The 14,350-nt window shown below is 37.6% G+C and overlaps 1 protein-coding gene across 5 annotated transcripts in view; it reads left to right on the forward strand.

Annotated features, from left to right (window-relative positions):
• RAPH1 (Ras association (RalGDS/AF-6) and pleckstrin homology domains 1) overlaps window positions 1–14,350 on the forward strand; it is a 132,007-nt gene that overhangs the window by 73,507 nt on the left and 44,150 nt on the right. For 4 of the 5 annotated variants that reach the window (XM_032189628.1, XM_032189627.1, XM_032189626.1 and 1 more), the window contains exons 2-4: window positions 5,758–5,877; window positions 9,479–9,584; window positions 10,395–10,912. In XM_032189628.1, coding sequence (XP_032045519.1) covers window positions 5,758–5,877; window positions 9,479–9,584; window positions 10,395–10,912 — 744 coding nt within the window. Of the gene's footprint in view, window positions 1–5,620; window positions 5,647–5,757; window positions 5,878–9,478; window positions 9,585–10,394; window positions 10,913–14,350 lie in introns of those variants that run through there. The other variant, XM_032189629.1, reaches the window with a different exon arrangement.

Genomic DNA, 14,350 nt, shown 5'->3' on the forward strand with positions numbered 1-14,350 from the left:
CTTCTTGTATGCAAGGCATAGACTCTTACTTTTCCAATTTAAAGCTGCATTGCATAAATAATTTGCTTGTTTAACTGGGACAAAGGAGTGCACAGATGCATAATTTTTAAAATGTGGTAACAGATGCTATATTTGTGTAATGAATAAATACAGAATTTTAACTATTGAAATTACTCCCTGGGCAATTTCAGAAGCATATAAAGTACATAAAAAACATGCGTACAAACAGGAGTGAGATTCTAGCATGCCATGCTTATGCACTTGTTTGGTGCATTACAGTAGTGTGTTGTCATGTCCAACTTCTTGAACAGAAACGGCTGCTGGCACAATCACAAATGGAAGCAGAGCTCTGATTTCTAAAAACATCTTGAGTGTGCTACGTAGTTCCTTTAGGTTCATGAGGCTGGGTTTTTAAAATGCAGAAGTTCAGTTACTTGTTCAGATGGTGTTTTGAGCATTATTGTACTGTTCACTCTACCCTAGAGTAGAGTTCTAAAAAATTCCATAATTGTTTTGAAGAAGCAAATCCTTAGTTGAGTAACAGGTATGAGCTTGTACAAGGTTGTTTAAATAATAAGGTTGGGTGTGGGTGAAAACATCAGTTGCCTGAAAGAGATGGTTTGTTTTACTTCTAGGGTTTTATGCTGTCAGTTGTCTTTGAAAATACTTAAGCATTGTTAGCTCAAAATGCGTATTCCAGTACTTCTGAAATTATAGTGAATAAGCACATTCTTGACCCTTTAAGCACATGGGTCCACTCAGAGTCGGAATTCTGTTGTTTCTTTGAAAATCTTTCTATCGTTAACAAAGTGTGGCACAGACAAATCCCATAGTATGTGTTTTTTACAAGGTTTTGTTTCAGTGCTGCATGTCCTTACTATAAGGAAATATTATTATAATGAAACTTCCTATTGCCTTGAACTGGATTGATTGAAGGTAGGAACTAGCATCTCAAAGCCCAAGTCAGTAGAATGGGATCTCAGTGAAAGACACTAGAAACACTTTGAATTACAACTTCCTGCTGTCCCAAAGATCAGCTGTTGCTTTCTGATGACTAAGATTTGTTAGCTTCAGAATTCTGCTGTGCTGTCCCTTTTTGAAAATGTCAGAAAGGTAGACTTGAAAAATCTTGGACTTTTCATCTTTCCTTATATTTTCATGATAGTAAATCATCTCATGCTCATACTGGCATACTAAAAGCTTCAACAGATTGCATAAGAACCAGCTTGAAAGAGTAAATGTTTCCTTTTTTTCCTAATGATGGATACAGTTTTTGTCTGTGTAATTAAAATAGATTATGATTAAATATTCTAACGGTTGATTTCTAATGAAAGCCTCATTACTTTTTCATAAAATAATTCTAGAATACTGGGCTACATGCATTTAAAGGTGAACAATCCTCATGAACAGATAGAAAACTAGCAGACACTCAGGAGATTACAGGTCTGCCTATTAAAATAACATTTTAAACAGTTAAAACTGTCTGATATAGACCATAGTGGATAAAAGATGGTACATAGGCTTCCTGTGCAGAAGTGTGGTCTTACTTGCATAGAGAAGACTACACCACGTTGGACCTTTATTTGGGTGTCCCAGAATGACAGATGCTAAGAAGTAAAGTCCTTACATAGGGAGAAAAAAAGGCCAAAATCAAATTATTTTCATAGGTTGTTTTTATATGTTATTGTTGATTTTCTGGAAAAATGAGAGGCAAAGTGCTGCTATGAAAAATGCTAATGTAGAGGGCACCTAAAACACAATCATAGAATCATTTAGGTTGGAAAAGCCCTCCAAGGTCATCTGGTCTGGCCAGTATTTACAGCTTAACATCCATCATCTTATTAGTGTATCAGTTATTCATGCCAGCCCTATCCTCTTTGTTTTGGGAGAAAAGCAAAAAAGGTGGCCAGAGCATTAACACTGAAAAGAAATAAAAAATTAAGAATCATATTTACTGTAACTTGTTGAGATTAATCTTGCTAAGATACAAATAGGAAAATGGTTAAGATAAGAATTAGCATAAACCTTTAGATTCTTTAATCATTGCTTGGCAGGCATTCACTGAGGAGCAATATTCAGATCTTTAAACAGTCTTATCTGGTAAGTTGTCAGTGCTATATCACTTTAAAAGTAGAATTGAGTTGGATTGTCACTGACATCAAGTGCCAGAGTTAAATTGATTGAGGTTTTTTAAAACTTCCAGTGTCTGTAGTTATGCAGGTGTTTGAATATAAGATTTAGTTACTGACGATGTTCAGGGGAAGGAATGGCCAGCAGCTTTGAGCAACAAAACCTCAGTAGAGAGCCTTGTTATGCCATACATGGGATGCAACTAGGATTGTGGTCACGCTCCTGGAAGACATTTAACTTGGTGTGTATTACATGGGAGGACAGGTCACAGCCTTGCTGTACATATGACAAATTGGCAGTGAGTCTTTATTGTTTTCTCTGACTTGCTTGCTTTGTCCTGCTGAGTCCGTTCAGCTTGTCTTACTGATGAGCTGCCCTGGACTAGTCAAGAACAGATGAGCATCTTTAGCTGGGAATTTAAGTGGGCACATTTAAAAATATTATTCTCAATTGTAGAAGGCTCAATAAAATCTGAAAGCTGCTCATTTTCATTAAATACTGTTTTGAGATACACTTGAATGGACGTGAAGTGCTGAAAGATGGCTTGAATTTGTTACTTTGTCACTTCACCTGGTATGAACTAAACAAAAGCATGAGCTACTTTAATTCTGCTAACCTGCAAATGCTTTAGATATGTAAGTGGCTTACTTTTTTCATTTGTTAGATTGAGTTTCATTCTAAATGATACCTTTAAAAAACAGAAAGAAAAACTTTTAAGCTTCTGTCATTTTCCTTTCTTGTTATGAATGGAAGTGTTATAGCCTTAGAAAGGTGTGATAGCTGCCAGTTAGGTCCTAATTTGCTGAAGTATGGTGTATGCTGTGTTCAACTGCAGTGAGAAAACTTCTGTAAAAAGGAAAAAAAAGTCACTTTTGAATGGTAACATGCACTCTTTTTGAGTTGTTACTATTTTGATTTCTGTTGATGGGAAGTTCATAAACTGTTAGTTGAACATTTTGTTACTGCCTTATTTCATTGATTTCAGTCCAGTAGCAGGGCTTGTGCTAAGAGATCCATTTTACAGAGCTAGCAAGTTAATATTAGCTGTTTCTTTAGTGAGACACTATCCTCTGTGTGCCTTCTGCAAGCAAACATTGACAGGCTTATAGGAAATGCAGCTGACGTTAGAAAGCTTGGGTGGGGACTACAAGGAGCTGGCAAATACTACTGGGTTTAGTGCCAGGCTTGCTGACACAGTACTTTACTTGTAAAAGTTTTCTTTAGGCTGCTAATTCTGTCTTCAGAGTAACTGGAACTGAAGCAGTGTCTCTGCTGCCAAGTTAAAAAAGCTAAAGCAACAATTTATGGGAAATTGAGAATGCTGGTTTCTTTCCACAGCTCAGATCTTCAGAAAAATTTAGTAATAAGGAGCTTCTCTCTTACTGAACAGATTAGTTATGAACAGTGCCGTAGAATGAATGCGCTGCAGAAATAGTCTAATCGAACTGTAAAGTCAGGGGTGAAAACAGCTGAAAGAGGGAAAGGTTAGCCACATAGAATCTCTGTAAATAGAGCTCGCTCTGTTTTATATCACAGTTTCCGTTTGATTCACCCGTTTATATTCATGTTTCCTAAGGCACACGTTTAATAACTTCCCTTAGCCTTCAAATGGAAGCTCTAAACATCAGGCATATCTAGACAGTGAGAAATGCTATGTACTCAAATGAGAACAGTTACTGTAGTTTGTTTGCCATGTCACCTTAGGTATAATGTGTTTTGGCTTGAATTTATGATGTTTCTGGTCCACATAAAAACCTAAGAACTAATAAGGCAAAGCTTTTGAAGGAGCATGAAAATGGAATCCGGCTTCTGTTTGATTTGTGGAAGGTTAGGTAGAACATGAGTTGCTGTTGCCCTGCTGTCTCTACTTTTTTGTTTTTGGGGTGACATCACGGAAAAGATGGGGAATTTTGGGGAATGGGGGAGAAATAGTAGGTATGCCTGCCTTAAGAAACATAAAATCTGGTGTAGTCTTGGTGAAAAGCTGCTGCTCTATTACATGAGCATATTGTTGTTTTTTTGGGGGGGGATTTCAATGCTGCTTGTAGATGTTTAGAGGAGCTTTCTTGTGTTCCCTGGAGTCTCAGAAGTACTTAAAGGTCTCAGAGCAGGTGTCGGACGAAATGAGATTTAGAAGGTGAATTTAATCTGTTTTGCATCTATGCTGCAGTATGCCATGTCAGCTTTAATATTATTGCCCCTTTAAGATAAGCAGCTGCATTCTGTTCTCACACAAAAGCAATGCCTCAGTAGGAGGCAGAGGCTGCTTTGCCTAGAGCAACTGGATGGCAGTATCTTGCATCTGTGGGAGTTATTGGCTTCTGCTGACCTCAGAATGGTAGATCACTTCTGAAATCTCCTGTTTCCTGGTTATTTTATCAATGTAAAGTGAAATGTAAGCAATGTAAGAATAGAAATAAAGGCTGTTTTAGATCATAGAGGTGTTTTTCTTTGCACGATCTATCGTCATAAATAGCCTAAAACTGATTGAACAGTTTTTCTCTGAGACCACCTTTATCACTTTTAGTAATCTCTCTCATCAGATCAACTCTGCAGCACTGTGAAGTTTTTCAGACCAAGGTTCTTCTTCCTGAAGAGTAACGTTTACGAAGTTTGTTTTCAAATCTAAAAAACGTAAACAAATGCTTTTGAAAGCTGTGTAGTAAATTGCTATGTAATCCATGGGTTGACCAAATCAAGCTCTACTGCACACCATGATTTGTTTGTGTAGCTCTTGATGATGTTCTGTAGCATTAGCATTTACTCTTTTGTAGTGCCCAGTCACTCCCAAATTGCTACCTACGTCATTTTCCCCAAGATATGTTTAAATCTCTGTAAATTTTCCTTCTGAACAAATCCTGGGTTTTACAGCATGGGTATACACAAGAAGGCATGTTGAGTCTTAGTGCTGTAGAAGGGGCTTGGAGGACATGTTTGGGGAAGTGAGACTTGTTTAAAAAAAAAAAAGTTAACTTCTTTTGAATTCGTAACAGGTAACATTTGGAGAATGTTACGTCTTTATCTTGGTCACTCAGACTCTCAACTGAAGGAGGGTCACCTAGATGTAATGGTGTTCCTTTGTGTGCAGGGAGGGATTTCTTTGTCAGGTAAAAACTGTGCAGTATCACTGAAATGATCTGGAGAGCGTCCAGAATTTAAACTGCCTCATTGCTGGCATTCTCTGTGGCTTGTTTAAGCATTTCTGTTTACAGATGTGTGGAGTCAGCTATTTGTAATGTAGTGAGACTGCACTTCCTGTGCGTTGAATGGTGTTGCTCAACTGTGGTCAGCTGAATTCCTTGTACAGAGATGGATTTTTTAACGTCAAGTCAGTTAACTTTGCCAACAATAGCTGGCAATGAGTGCATATTCAAGGCTAGCATGAAGTAACTTCTGATGGTGTATTAAGTATTGTGGACTTTGTTCTTCATCTTTTCCTGCATGATTCGGACAAAACTGGGCTGTAAGCCTGACTTTGCAATTAGCCATTGCAGCTTTCATACTTAGTCTTTAGGTGTAAGCATTGTAATAAACTTATTGAATGTGCAATTTTTATGAAGCTTATGGAAAGAAAACTGGTGTAAACTACTAGACTCCTGAAAAATCAATGTTTTTGTTTTTTTCCAGATGGAGCAATTATCAGATGAAGAGCTTGACCATGGTGCGGAAGAAGATAGTGATAAGGAAGATCAGGATCTGGACAAGATGTTTGGGGCCTGGCTGGGAGAACTAGACAAACTCACACAGGTTAGGAAGGTTTCAGTCATCTCACATAATAATTCTTTAGAAGTATTACATGTTTTTCATTGGATACTAATTACTTTAGCTTTGACAAGGATCCTATCGAACATTTCAGATGAATAGGAATTAAGGCTTTTTCAGCTATGGCATTTTGTTAGGGCTGAGCCTGCATCCCCAGTTTTATTGTGCAAGGGCAAAAGATGCCTTTCTTCCTCAGTTATTTGGCACTGCCACTTGCAGCAAGACACTCTGCAGCATGTGACCAACTTAGTACTCTGTAAAGATTCCTAAATTAGGTTATTTTCCCTATCTCAACGTTCTTAAATTAATTTTTCACAATCTGGTAGTTCAACATTTCCCAAAGGGTGTGATCTCTTCTGAAAGCTATGGAATCAGTCATTTGTCATGTACATGTATGTAGAGAAACACTGACTTTAGCTGTAGCTGACTAAAGCTGGGCTTTATCTCCAAATGCGTAGTTAGACATTGTCCAGCTACAGCAGCATTGAATTTATTTGTTGTACCTGAACAGCAATAAGAAAAAGTGTGAATGGTGTCACTGATACGCAAAGATAATGTGATACACCCACAGTACTATTCTGGCATCAGATAGGCAGCTGATGCACCTTCTCTTTGCATTTTGTTCTTTCTAGGGCTTTTAGGAGAGGGAAAAAAAAAAAAAAACACCTTGCATTTAGAATGAGATGCCATATTCCTAAGGTGATTATCTATTTCTGTGACCAACTGCTATGCTTTTTTTCTTTTTTCAGTCACGTGAGCTGTCCTCCTGAATAGTGTATTTCATCATTTTCTTTGTCACTTAGACTTAAGCAAAGGTGTGATACCCTTAGTTTCAATAAGCCACAGAAGGGGCTTTTTTGATCACTTGTTTGCTCTAAGTATGGGGAAAAAGGAGGAATCGTGTTTTGCAGAGGCTGAAGGAAAATCATACAGCAGTGCTTCACATTCATACTCATGTCTGCTATCATCTGTGTAAAGGCTCTGCCTGCAAGTTCTGTATGCAGGTAACACTTTTAAAACAGGGGAACATATTTATTTTTTTCTGTACCAGTGTGTACAGGTCAGTAAAGAATCTTCCTCTTCAGATGAATGGAAGATGGTGTGAAAGAAATCTGTATATCATATTTCTTTTTGTCTTTAATTTCCTGCAAAGGATTTTTAATGGTAAATGAGAGCCCTTTTGAAGGCATGGGCTCTGTAAATTATCTCAAATGAGGATCATCACAGATAAGCACAATGGGTAATTGGTTTTAGACTTTTAGTTCTTTGCTCCGTTTTAGCAGCTATGAGCAGCCTAGAAATATAAGTGTGCTTTACTTTTGGACTTTCAGCTTTACTATTAATGTAGTTTTTCTAGGTTTGTGTGCTGATCCATTTAAAATGCTTAAAACATACTAACAGGTAATTAAGGGAAGGACACGCATTTGTTTCGCACATCGGTATCACCATGCAACATAGTCTGCAACATAGCCCTACAGTTGCAATTCTGCCTTTTGCTACTACTTAGAAGTGACATTTCCCCCCAAACTTTTAATGACCTCATATGGTTTTGTATAAACAAATGAATACAGTCAGTTGTGTCTCAGTTAGTTTGTTTGGAAAATGGTTGTGTCTTGATGCAGCTGAAGTCCCAGTAAAGGGGCACAATTCCAGCTCATGAGCTCCAAAGTACATTCTGGTATAGTTTCATCATTTGTTGCTATTTATCAGCTGCACTGTGAGAGCAATGGGTGAAAAAGCTTTTTGTCCCCAAGTTCCTTGAACTTTAACTTCCTTTTTAGATTTCCTAAGTGTGTGTTAGGAGGGATTGAAAGTAAGACCCAGATTCCTTTCCAGATGGCAATGTTTTTCAAAAGATGGGCAATCGTTGAGATGTCTTAAGATCATTTCAATTCACTTTTCCTGTTTTAGCCCTTTGCTTAATAAAAGCACTATAAAACAGCCACAAAATTTGCAGCACATGTGAGCAGTGTCTGTCACAGAGTGCGTTAGCAGTTGATGTAAGATTATCCTGCTATATGGTGCAGGATAAATGAAGTCTTACCTTGCTTCTCATTTTTCAGAACTAATCTTTTAGCGTTGTTTCAGTTTTCAGCAGTGGTCTGAACTGGTATTTTAATATCATAATGCATGATGGAGAATGTGCTCTCATAATTAGTAAGGGCATATCCCAATTATTTCCAAGGACGTGCTCTAACATAATTATCTAAAATGTTTTACTGAATTTAAGAATGCTTTTAACCAGAATTTATTTGCTTTTCAGGAGATGTTTTGAGTCAGTCTGTGGGTTTAGTTGGAAGGAATGAGCCCTAACTTGCTTCCTTTATCTCAAGTTTCATTGCTGCCTCTAGGGTTCTAATTGATATATTTCAACCATTCTGTGTGGGGCCATATGTAAGCTCCATCAGAGGTACTACAGGTGTTTTTTCCACATGATGGAAAACAGTGCTGCACTACTGGCTTCTGCTCATTAAGTGATGATTAACTTCCTGATAAAATTATTTTTTGAAGTTCAAGCCAACCTGAGGTGAGAAGGAAAGGGGTTCAGCAAAGATAAATGCTCAAACAACAACAAAAAGATTAGTGCATTTTATTTTAACAAAGGCGTGAGTAAAGATGTGGAAAATGGAAATAAAAAACATAGGTGAGAAACTTAATTCTTTTGGAGCTAGAAGATGCTTTTTTCTTTCAGACAAACATGTTGTCAGGAAAGCTTTATTAATATAAATTTTGCTTTAATTCACACACTGCTGCTCTGTCAAGCAACAGTAGGAGATAATTCCCCACGTAACACTTCTCACTTCTGGGGCATTATGTACTTCTTTGGTCACCAGCTGGATCATGTTGCCCTACTGTTTGTTATATACAAAAATGCTGGTGTTTATTGTAAAGTTCTATGTTCGTATCAGCCTTAATAATATAACAATTAGATATATCAGGTGGAAAGAGGTCTTGTCTTTTTTTTCCCCTGTAGTAGTTTTTCAAAAAAAAGTGTCATACGTTTAGCTTGAAGTTGCCTTCACAGTTCATCTTTTTCACGGGAAAGACTTACTGAGAGAAATGTCTGAATTTAATAATAATAATAAAATAATAATAATATTTAAAAATATATTAAAGATATATATCTTAATATAAAGATACTAAAATCCCTTTTAATAAAACAGAATCCTCCACAAATGGCTTTTTTGTGCTTATACCATGGGCATGCTTATATGCCAAGTTTCTTAGGGTGCCAAAGTTTGAACTTGTTTAGATCCGTGTTGAATTCTCTGCAGGGTTGTTGTTATAGGTGAGTCAGCTGTGTTTCAAAACGAGCTGGTATGTAAACACTGAAAAATGCATTTGGATTATGTTTTCATGTAATTCTATAACAACAGAACTTGTTGAGTATCTTTTCATTGACTAACTAAACCTCTGTGATACAGTGACAGTTTCAATCTAAAGCCTGAAAAAAAAAAAAAAACAGTTTTTGATGTGTCAGAAGATTTTGAAAATGTGATCTTAAAGAAAATCAATTTAATTTTGAACATTTCCATGTCTGGTTCGTTGTCAAAGTTAATTCTGCTCTTTTTCTTGTCCTTTTCAGAGTTTGGATACAGACAAACCTGTGGCACCAGTGAAGAGATCACCTCTCCATCAGGAAACTAATCTTGCCAACTTCTCATATCGTTTCTCCATGTACAATCTAAATGGTTTGTTGAACTATTTAACTCTTTCAAATAATATTTTAGGGAAATAACTATTTCAGCCATAAATAAGGTCATCATAAAATAGTTTAATAGAGCATTCAAATACACTTGTAGCTGAAATGAAAATGTTTGCTTTAAAGGCCTTGCTTTCTTGTGGCATAGAATTTGAAATATCCCCAAACTCTAACTTTTACAGCACCTAATATCTAGGTACTGTAGTCTAGCATTTCTAAAGAAATACTTGTTCTGGGATCTGGTCTCATGAAAGAATTAACACGTATATGTTAAACAGAAAGAAAGAGCGTCTTGCTTCATGGGACAGAATGCAGGAATATAGCTACAGAATGTTTTCACATTAAACTAAAAGCGCATTTTTCCTTGTCTTAAAATAACTTCCTGTGGTTGTAACACGGGAAGCTTTAATTTAAAAGTTTGATTATTCATATAGTATTTTGCAGGTTTTTTTTTTTTTTAAAGCAATATCAGATGTGCTTAGCAAAGTACACATTTAAAAAAGCTAGAGCATGGTATATACAAGTACATTTTTAGATTCTGTTTGTGTGACAGCAGTTTGGGCCTTTCAGATGTAATCTAATAATTCACAGGTTTCGCTTATCAGTAAATGTATTTAACCTAAACAGTCATTTAATTGCTCTTAGACCACTCAAGAGTGTTAGTGCAAATAAATTTGTGTTTAGCAGTGAGGAGAGATTTTGCAGTATAGATGGGGAATGAAAATAGTTTCCTCTGCCCTCTTACTCCAAACACACGTGTAACAAACCTGTGCATACTAAAAACTCTTCTCAATTGCAGAAGCCCTGAATCAGGGAGAGACTGTGGATCTAGATGCCCTCATGGCTGATCTCTGTTCCATAGAGCAGGAGCTCAGCAGCATTGGGTCTCATTCAGCAAATAATACTGCAGTGAAACGCCTTGCCACAGAACCCAAAGCTCAGAAACCACCTGCTAGCCGACCCTCTACTAAGCACAGCAGTGTGAAAGGATTATCCTCTTCATCTGGTAAGGTGACTAAACCATCACATGCCAACGTTTCTTTGGATGACATCACTGCACAGTTAGAGAAAGCCTCTTTGAGCATGGATGAGGCAGCCCAGCAGTCAGTTGAAGACGACACCAAACCAGTAGTTACTGCTCAGCACAGGAGGACAGCATCTGCTGGCACAGTGAGTGATGCTGAGGTGCGCTCAATCAGTAACTCCTCCCGTTCCAGCATAACTTCTGCAGCTTCCAGCATGGACTCCTTGGATATCGATAAGGTGACAAGGCCTCAGGAATTGGACTTGACATCACAAGGGCAACCAATCACTGAGGTAGTGTCATTAATTCAATCATTTTTTGTTTTCTTCAGTAGTTTTCCTTTTATTTCCTCTTATGGTGATACTCCGTGCTAAACATGTTCAGTTACAATGGGGTTGATTAGAGATCAGGATTGCTTTTTGTATGGGCTACATGTAGTGTGGCTACTTCTTTGTTTTATCTGTCTGCAAGGAATCTTATTAAAGAATTTGGGGGGGAGAGTGGAGGTTAAGACTTCCAATCTCTCTTCCTCTTCCAAAGCTACTCAGGGATTTTAATGTTCAATATTTAATGTTTTTCTTCTGAGTAAATCTTACGTACTGTTTTTAATTTAAATATGAGAAGTTTACAGTTTGGAAAAAAGGAATAATAAGTTGAACAAGAAGTCTATGTGCCTGTTACAGTACACTTAACTTACTGCGTATGTTCCAGATAGGCGCTTCCAGTATCTGAAACTATACCAGCAGTGTGTCACTTCTTAATACTCTTATTTAATATATGGCTGAGAGAACACTTCAAAGCAATGCCCAATGCAGAAAAAATTGCTCTGTGATACAGGAATAGCAGGTGTTCGCTTGAGATTTTGGTGCCCCTGTATTGGTTAATAATGAGAGCAAATTTTTCAGTGTAAAAAAAAAAAAAAAAAAAGGAGTTTGAGGAACACTGAAAGTGCTGGTGAGTTGTGTGAGGAAATAAGAAAAATGTACCACAGAATTTAAGAACTTACACAGGAAGTAAACTAGAAGCTATCTAGGAGGAATACTCTGAAACAGAAACCTGACCTGTTATTCAGAAGTCAGCTGTACTAATGTGAATGTTCTCTTTCAGTTTTCTCTCCACCAAAGAGAAAACTGGAACAAGCTGAGTTTATTCTAGTCAATAATTAACACTAGTTTGAGTGAGCTGTGCTGAAAGTGTGCCTCTACCCATCTGTAGCAAAAGTTCATCTGATCTAAAGAGTGAATGTCAGTTTAATGATCAACACATCAAGGTCACGTTTTTAAATTCAAATCTTTATTTGAAATAGTGAGAAATAAGTGATTTACACTTACAGCCTAGGTATTTTTTTCTTAAAAGCTGGTGATCAATTTTTTTTTTAAATTGGAGATTTGTATTGAGTGAAGCAAAACAACAGTAGATAGAAATGTGTCCTTTTCTCTTTAGAAAGTTAAAATGCAAACCTTTGCATTTTTGCTGTAAGTATAAGAGCTGGAGCCCAATCCATGACTGTTATAGGTTTTATATTGCTGTTCATTTTTCAGTCGCTTTCTGTGATAAAACTTACTTTTCTTCTTGATCCGTGACTATTAGTCATGTGGATGTCTTTTTTAATGCTTAATATTCTACAATAATGCATTTTTATCTCTCCTCAGGAAGAAATTATTTTTTACTTGAATTACTCTCTTCTGCAATTTGCATGGCATAAGGAAAATTTGAAACTTACTCACTTCTTAAAAACGTAAGATGTGGCAGTTGATTTTGCAAGTATCACTCCAGATCTCAGTCTCTTACTTCAGGAGTGATATGCTGAGGCATCAGTAAGATTATCCCTGTAGTCTCACATTTTTCAGTTCTTTGCATGGCATGGGTAATCAACAAACCACCAGCTTCACTTAAGTGTCTTGGTGTTGTTGAGCCAACAGGAAGAAGTCAAGAAGTTGCTTTGTCTTCATAAGAGGCTAATCCACGTTGCTGCAAGAGTTACAGTTGCTTTCTGAGCAATTAACCATTGACTGTGAGGTTAAGAACTGCCCCCCAAAGCGTTTCTCACAGACATTTGAGAGCTGGCTTTGTAAACCCAGTGATTGCTTCTCATAAGAATGTGGCTATTGTTTCCCTGCCCAGATAAATTGATAAGACTGACTCCTTTAAAGGAGGTAATCAAAAAGTGTCGGTAACTTGAGAGCCAAATTCTGCTCTTTTTTTTTTTTTTTTTCTTGGGAGCAGAAACCTTTGCAGTCATTAATAGTGCTGCTTTGTTTTACTGTCTGGTCTCTTTAATTTCAGTAGCCTGGGGAAAGTGTTCATCTCTGAGAAATTCTACCCAGGTTTACAGGAATGATGTTTAACTACTCAATATTAAATCTGTTACTTGATGGGACTTCTTACTGTGAGTTGTTTGTTTTTTTTTCTCAATACTTGTAAAAGGGCCAAAATCAAATTGGCTGGAGTTTTGACAGAGATGGTGGTGGAGGTATGCTCAATCAAATTCATCTTAAAAATGGGCAGAAATCCAAGGATTCCTTGGTAGAATCGCTGGGCTCAAAAAAGGAGGCTTTTCCTATTTAATTTAGTGCATGAAAAGCTGTTGTGAAGGGTTCTATTCACCTTCATGTCTGGGTTGTGAACAAAACACCTTTCCCTGGTTAGGGCTGAATTCTGCCCTCCCACCCAGGCAGTTGTCTCTGTGGTTCTGTTTCTAGTGGAGGACATCACTCTGCCTGAGAGAGCAGTATTTGGAGAAGACCTACTGCCAATTGTAGTGGGGGGAAAAAAACAGCAAAAGACTTCTTTTTTAAATTTAGAAAACTGGGAGAGGCTATTACTTCATGGCCTCAACAGATGTGTTTTGAATTTGTTTTTTCCCATGTAGTGTTTTTAAGTTAGCCCTTTTCTTTTTGCCTGTCTTCCTGGTGGCTGTCTGTACTTGAGCTGACCTTTAATTTTTTTTCTTTTCTGCTATGGCTGTTATCAAAGAGGTCAGTGATTTGGCAGCTCTGCCCTTTTGAGTGATCCTCTGTCCTCTCCAGGCATTATAGGGACTTAAAGAAGTCATCTTTCTTCTGCAACTTAGTTTTATTGGAATCACTAGAGGAAGAAAATAACATTAAGTAAGATGGAAGGCTGTTCCAATAGGAGGAAAATGCTTGCCTGAAAAGGGAAATTAAGTTTTAGCAGTTAATAACTTCAGTATTCTACCTTAGAAAGTAATTCTGCAGTGTGTTTGAGCCCCCTTACCTGGAATGTAGGGAAATGCTGTAAAAGAACAGCCGTGCAGTTGGCACACTGAAGTATGTGTAGCTGGTATGCTTGACAATACTAGAGACAGATTTACTGGAAAGAGGCCTGCAATTCATAGCCCCTCCCCAGAATGGAAGGGTATGCCTTCCCTTTCCTGTCTCCTTCCCACCCACAGTCTACATGATTTCATCTCCTTCGCCCCAACCTTTGGTGCTTACTGGTACTTAGACCAGAATTTCCTAGTTTTATTCTGGGCTCATTCTGTGTTAGATGGGTGAATTGTATGGGCTCAGGGGGTTCTGATGTGTGCTGATGTACCGCCGGGAAATATGTAGCCAAGAGCTGGAGACTGAAAGGAATAGCTGGAAATATGTAGCTCCAAGAGCTGGAGACAGTGGAATACACTCTCTTACACTCTCTAGTAGTAATGTATTATTCAAATTGTCTTGCTGAACAACTGGGCAGGCAGTTTCAGTGAGTATCTCCTCGCA

This window comes from Aythya fuligula, chromosome 6 (assembly GCF_009819795.1).
Source record: "Aythya fuligula isolate bAytFul2 chromosome 6, bAytFul2.pri, whole genome shotgun sequence".
NCBI lineage: Eukaryota > Metazoa > Chordata > Aves > Anseriformes > Anatidae > Aythya > Aythya fuligula.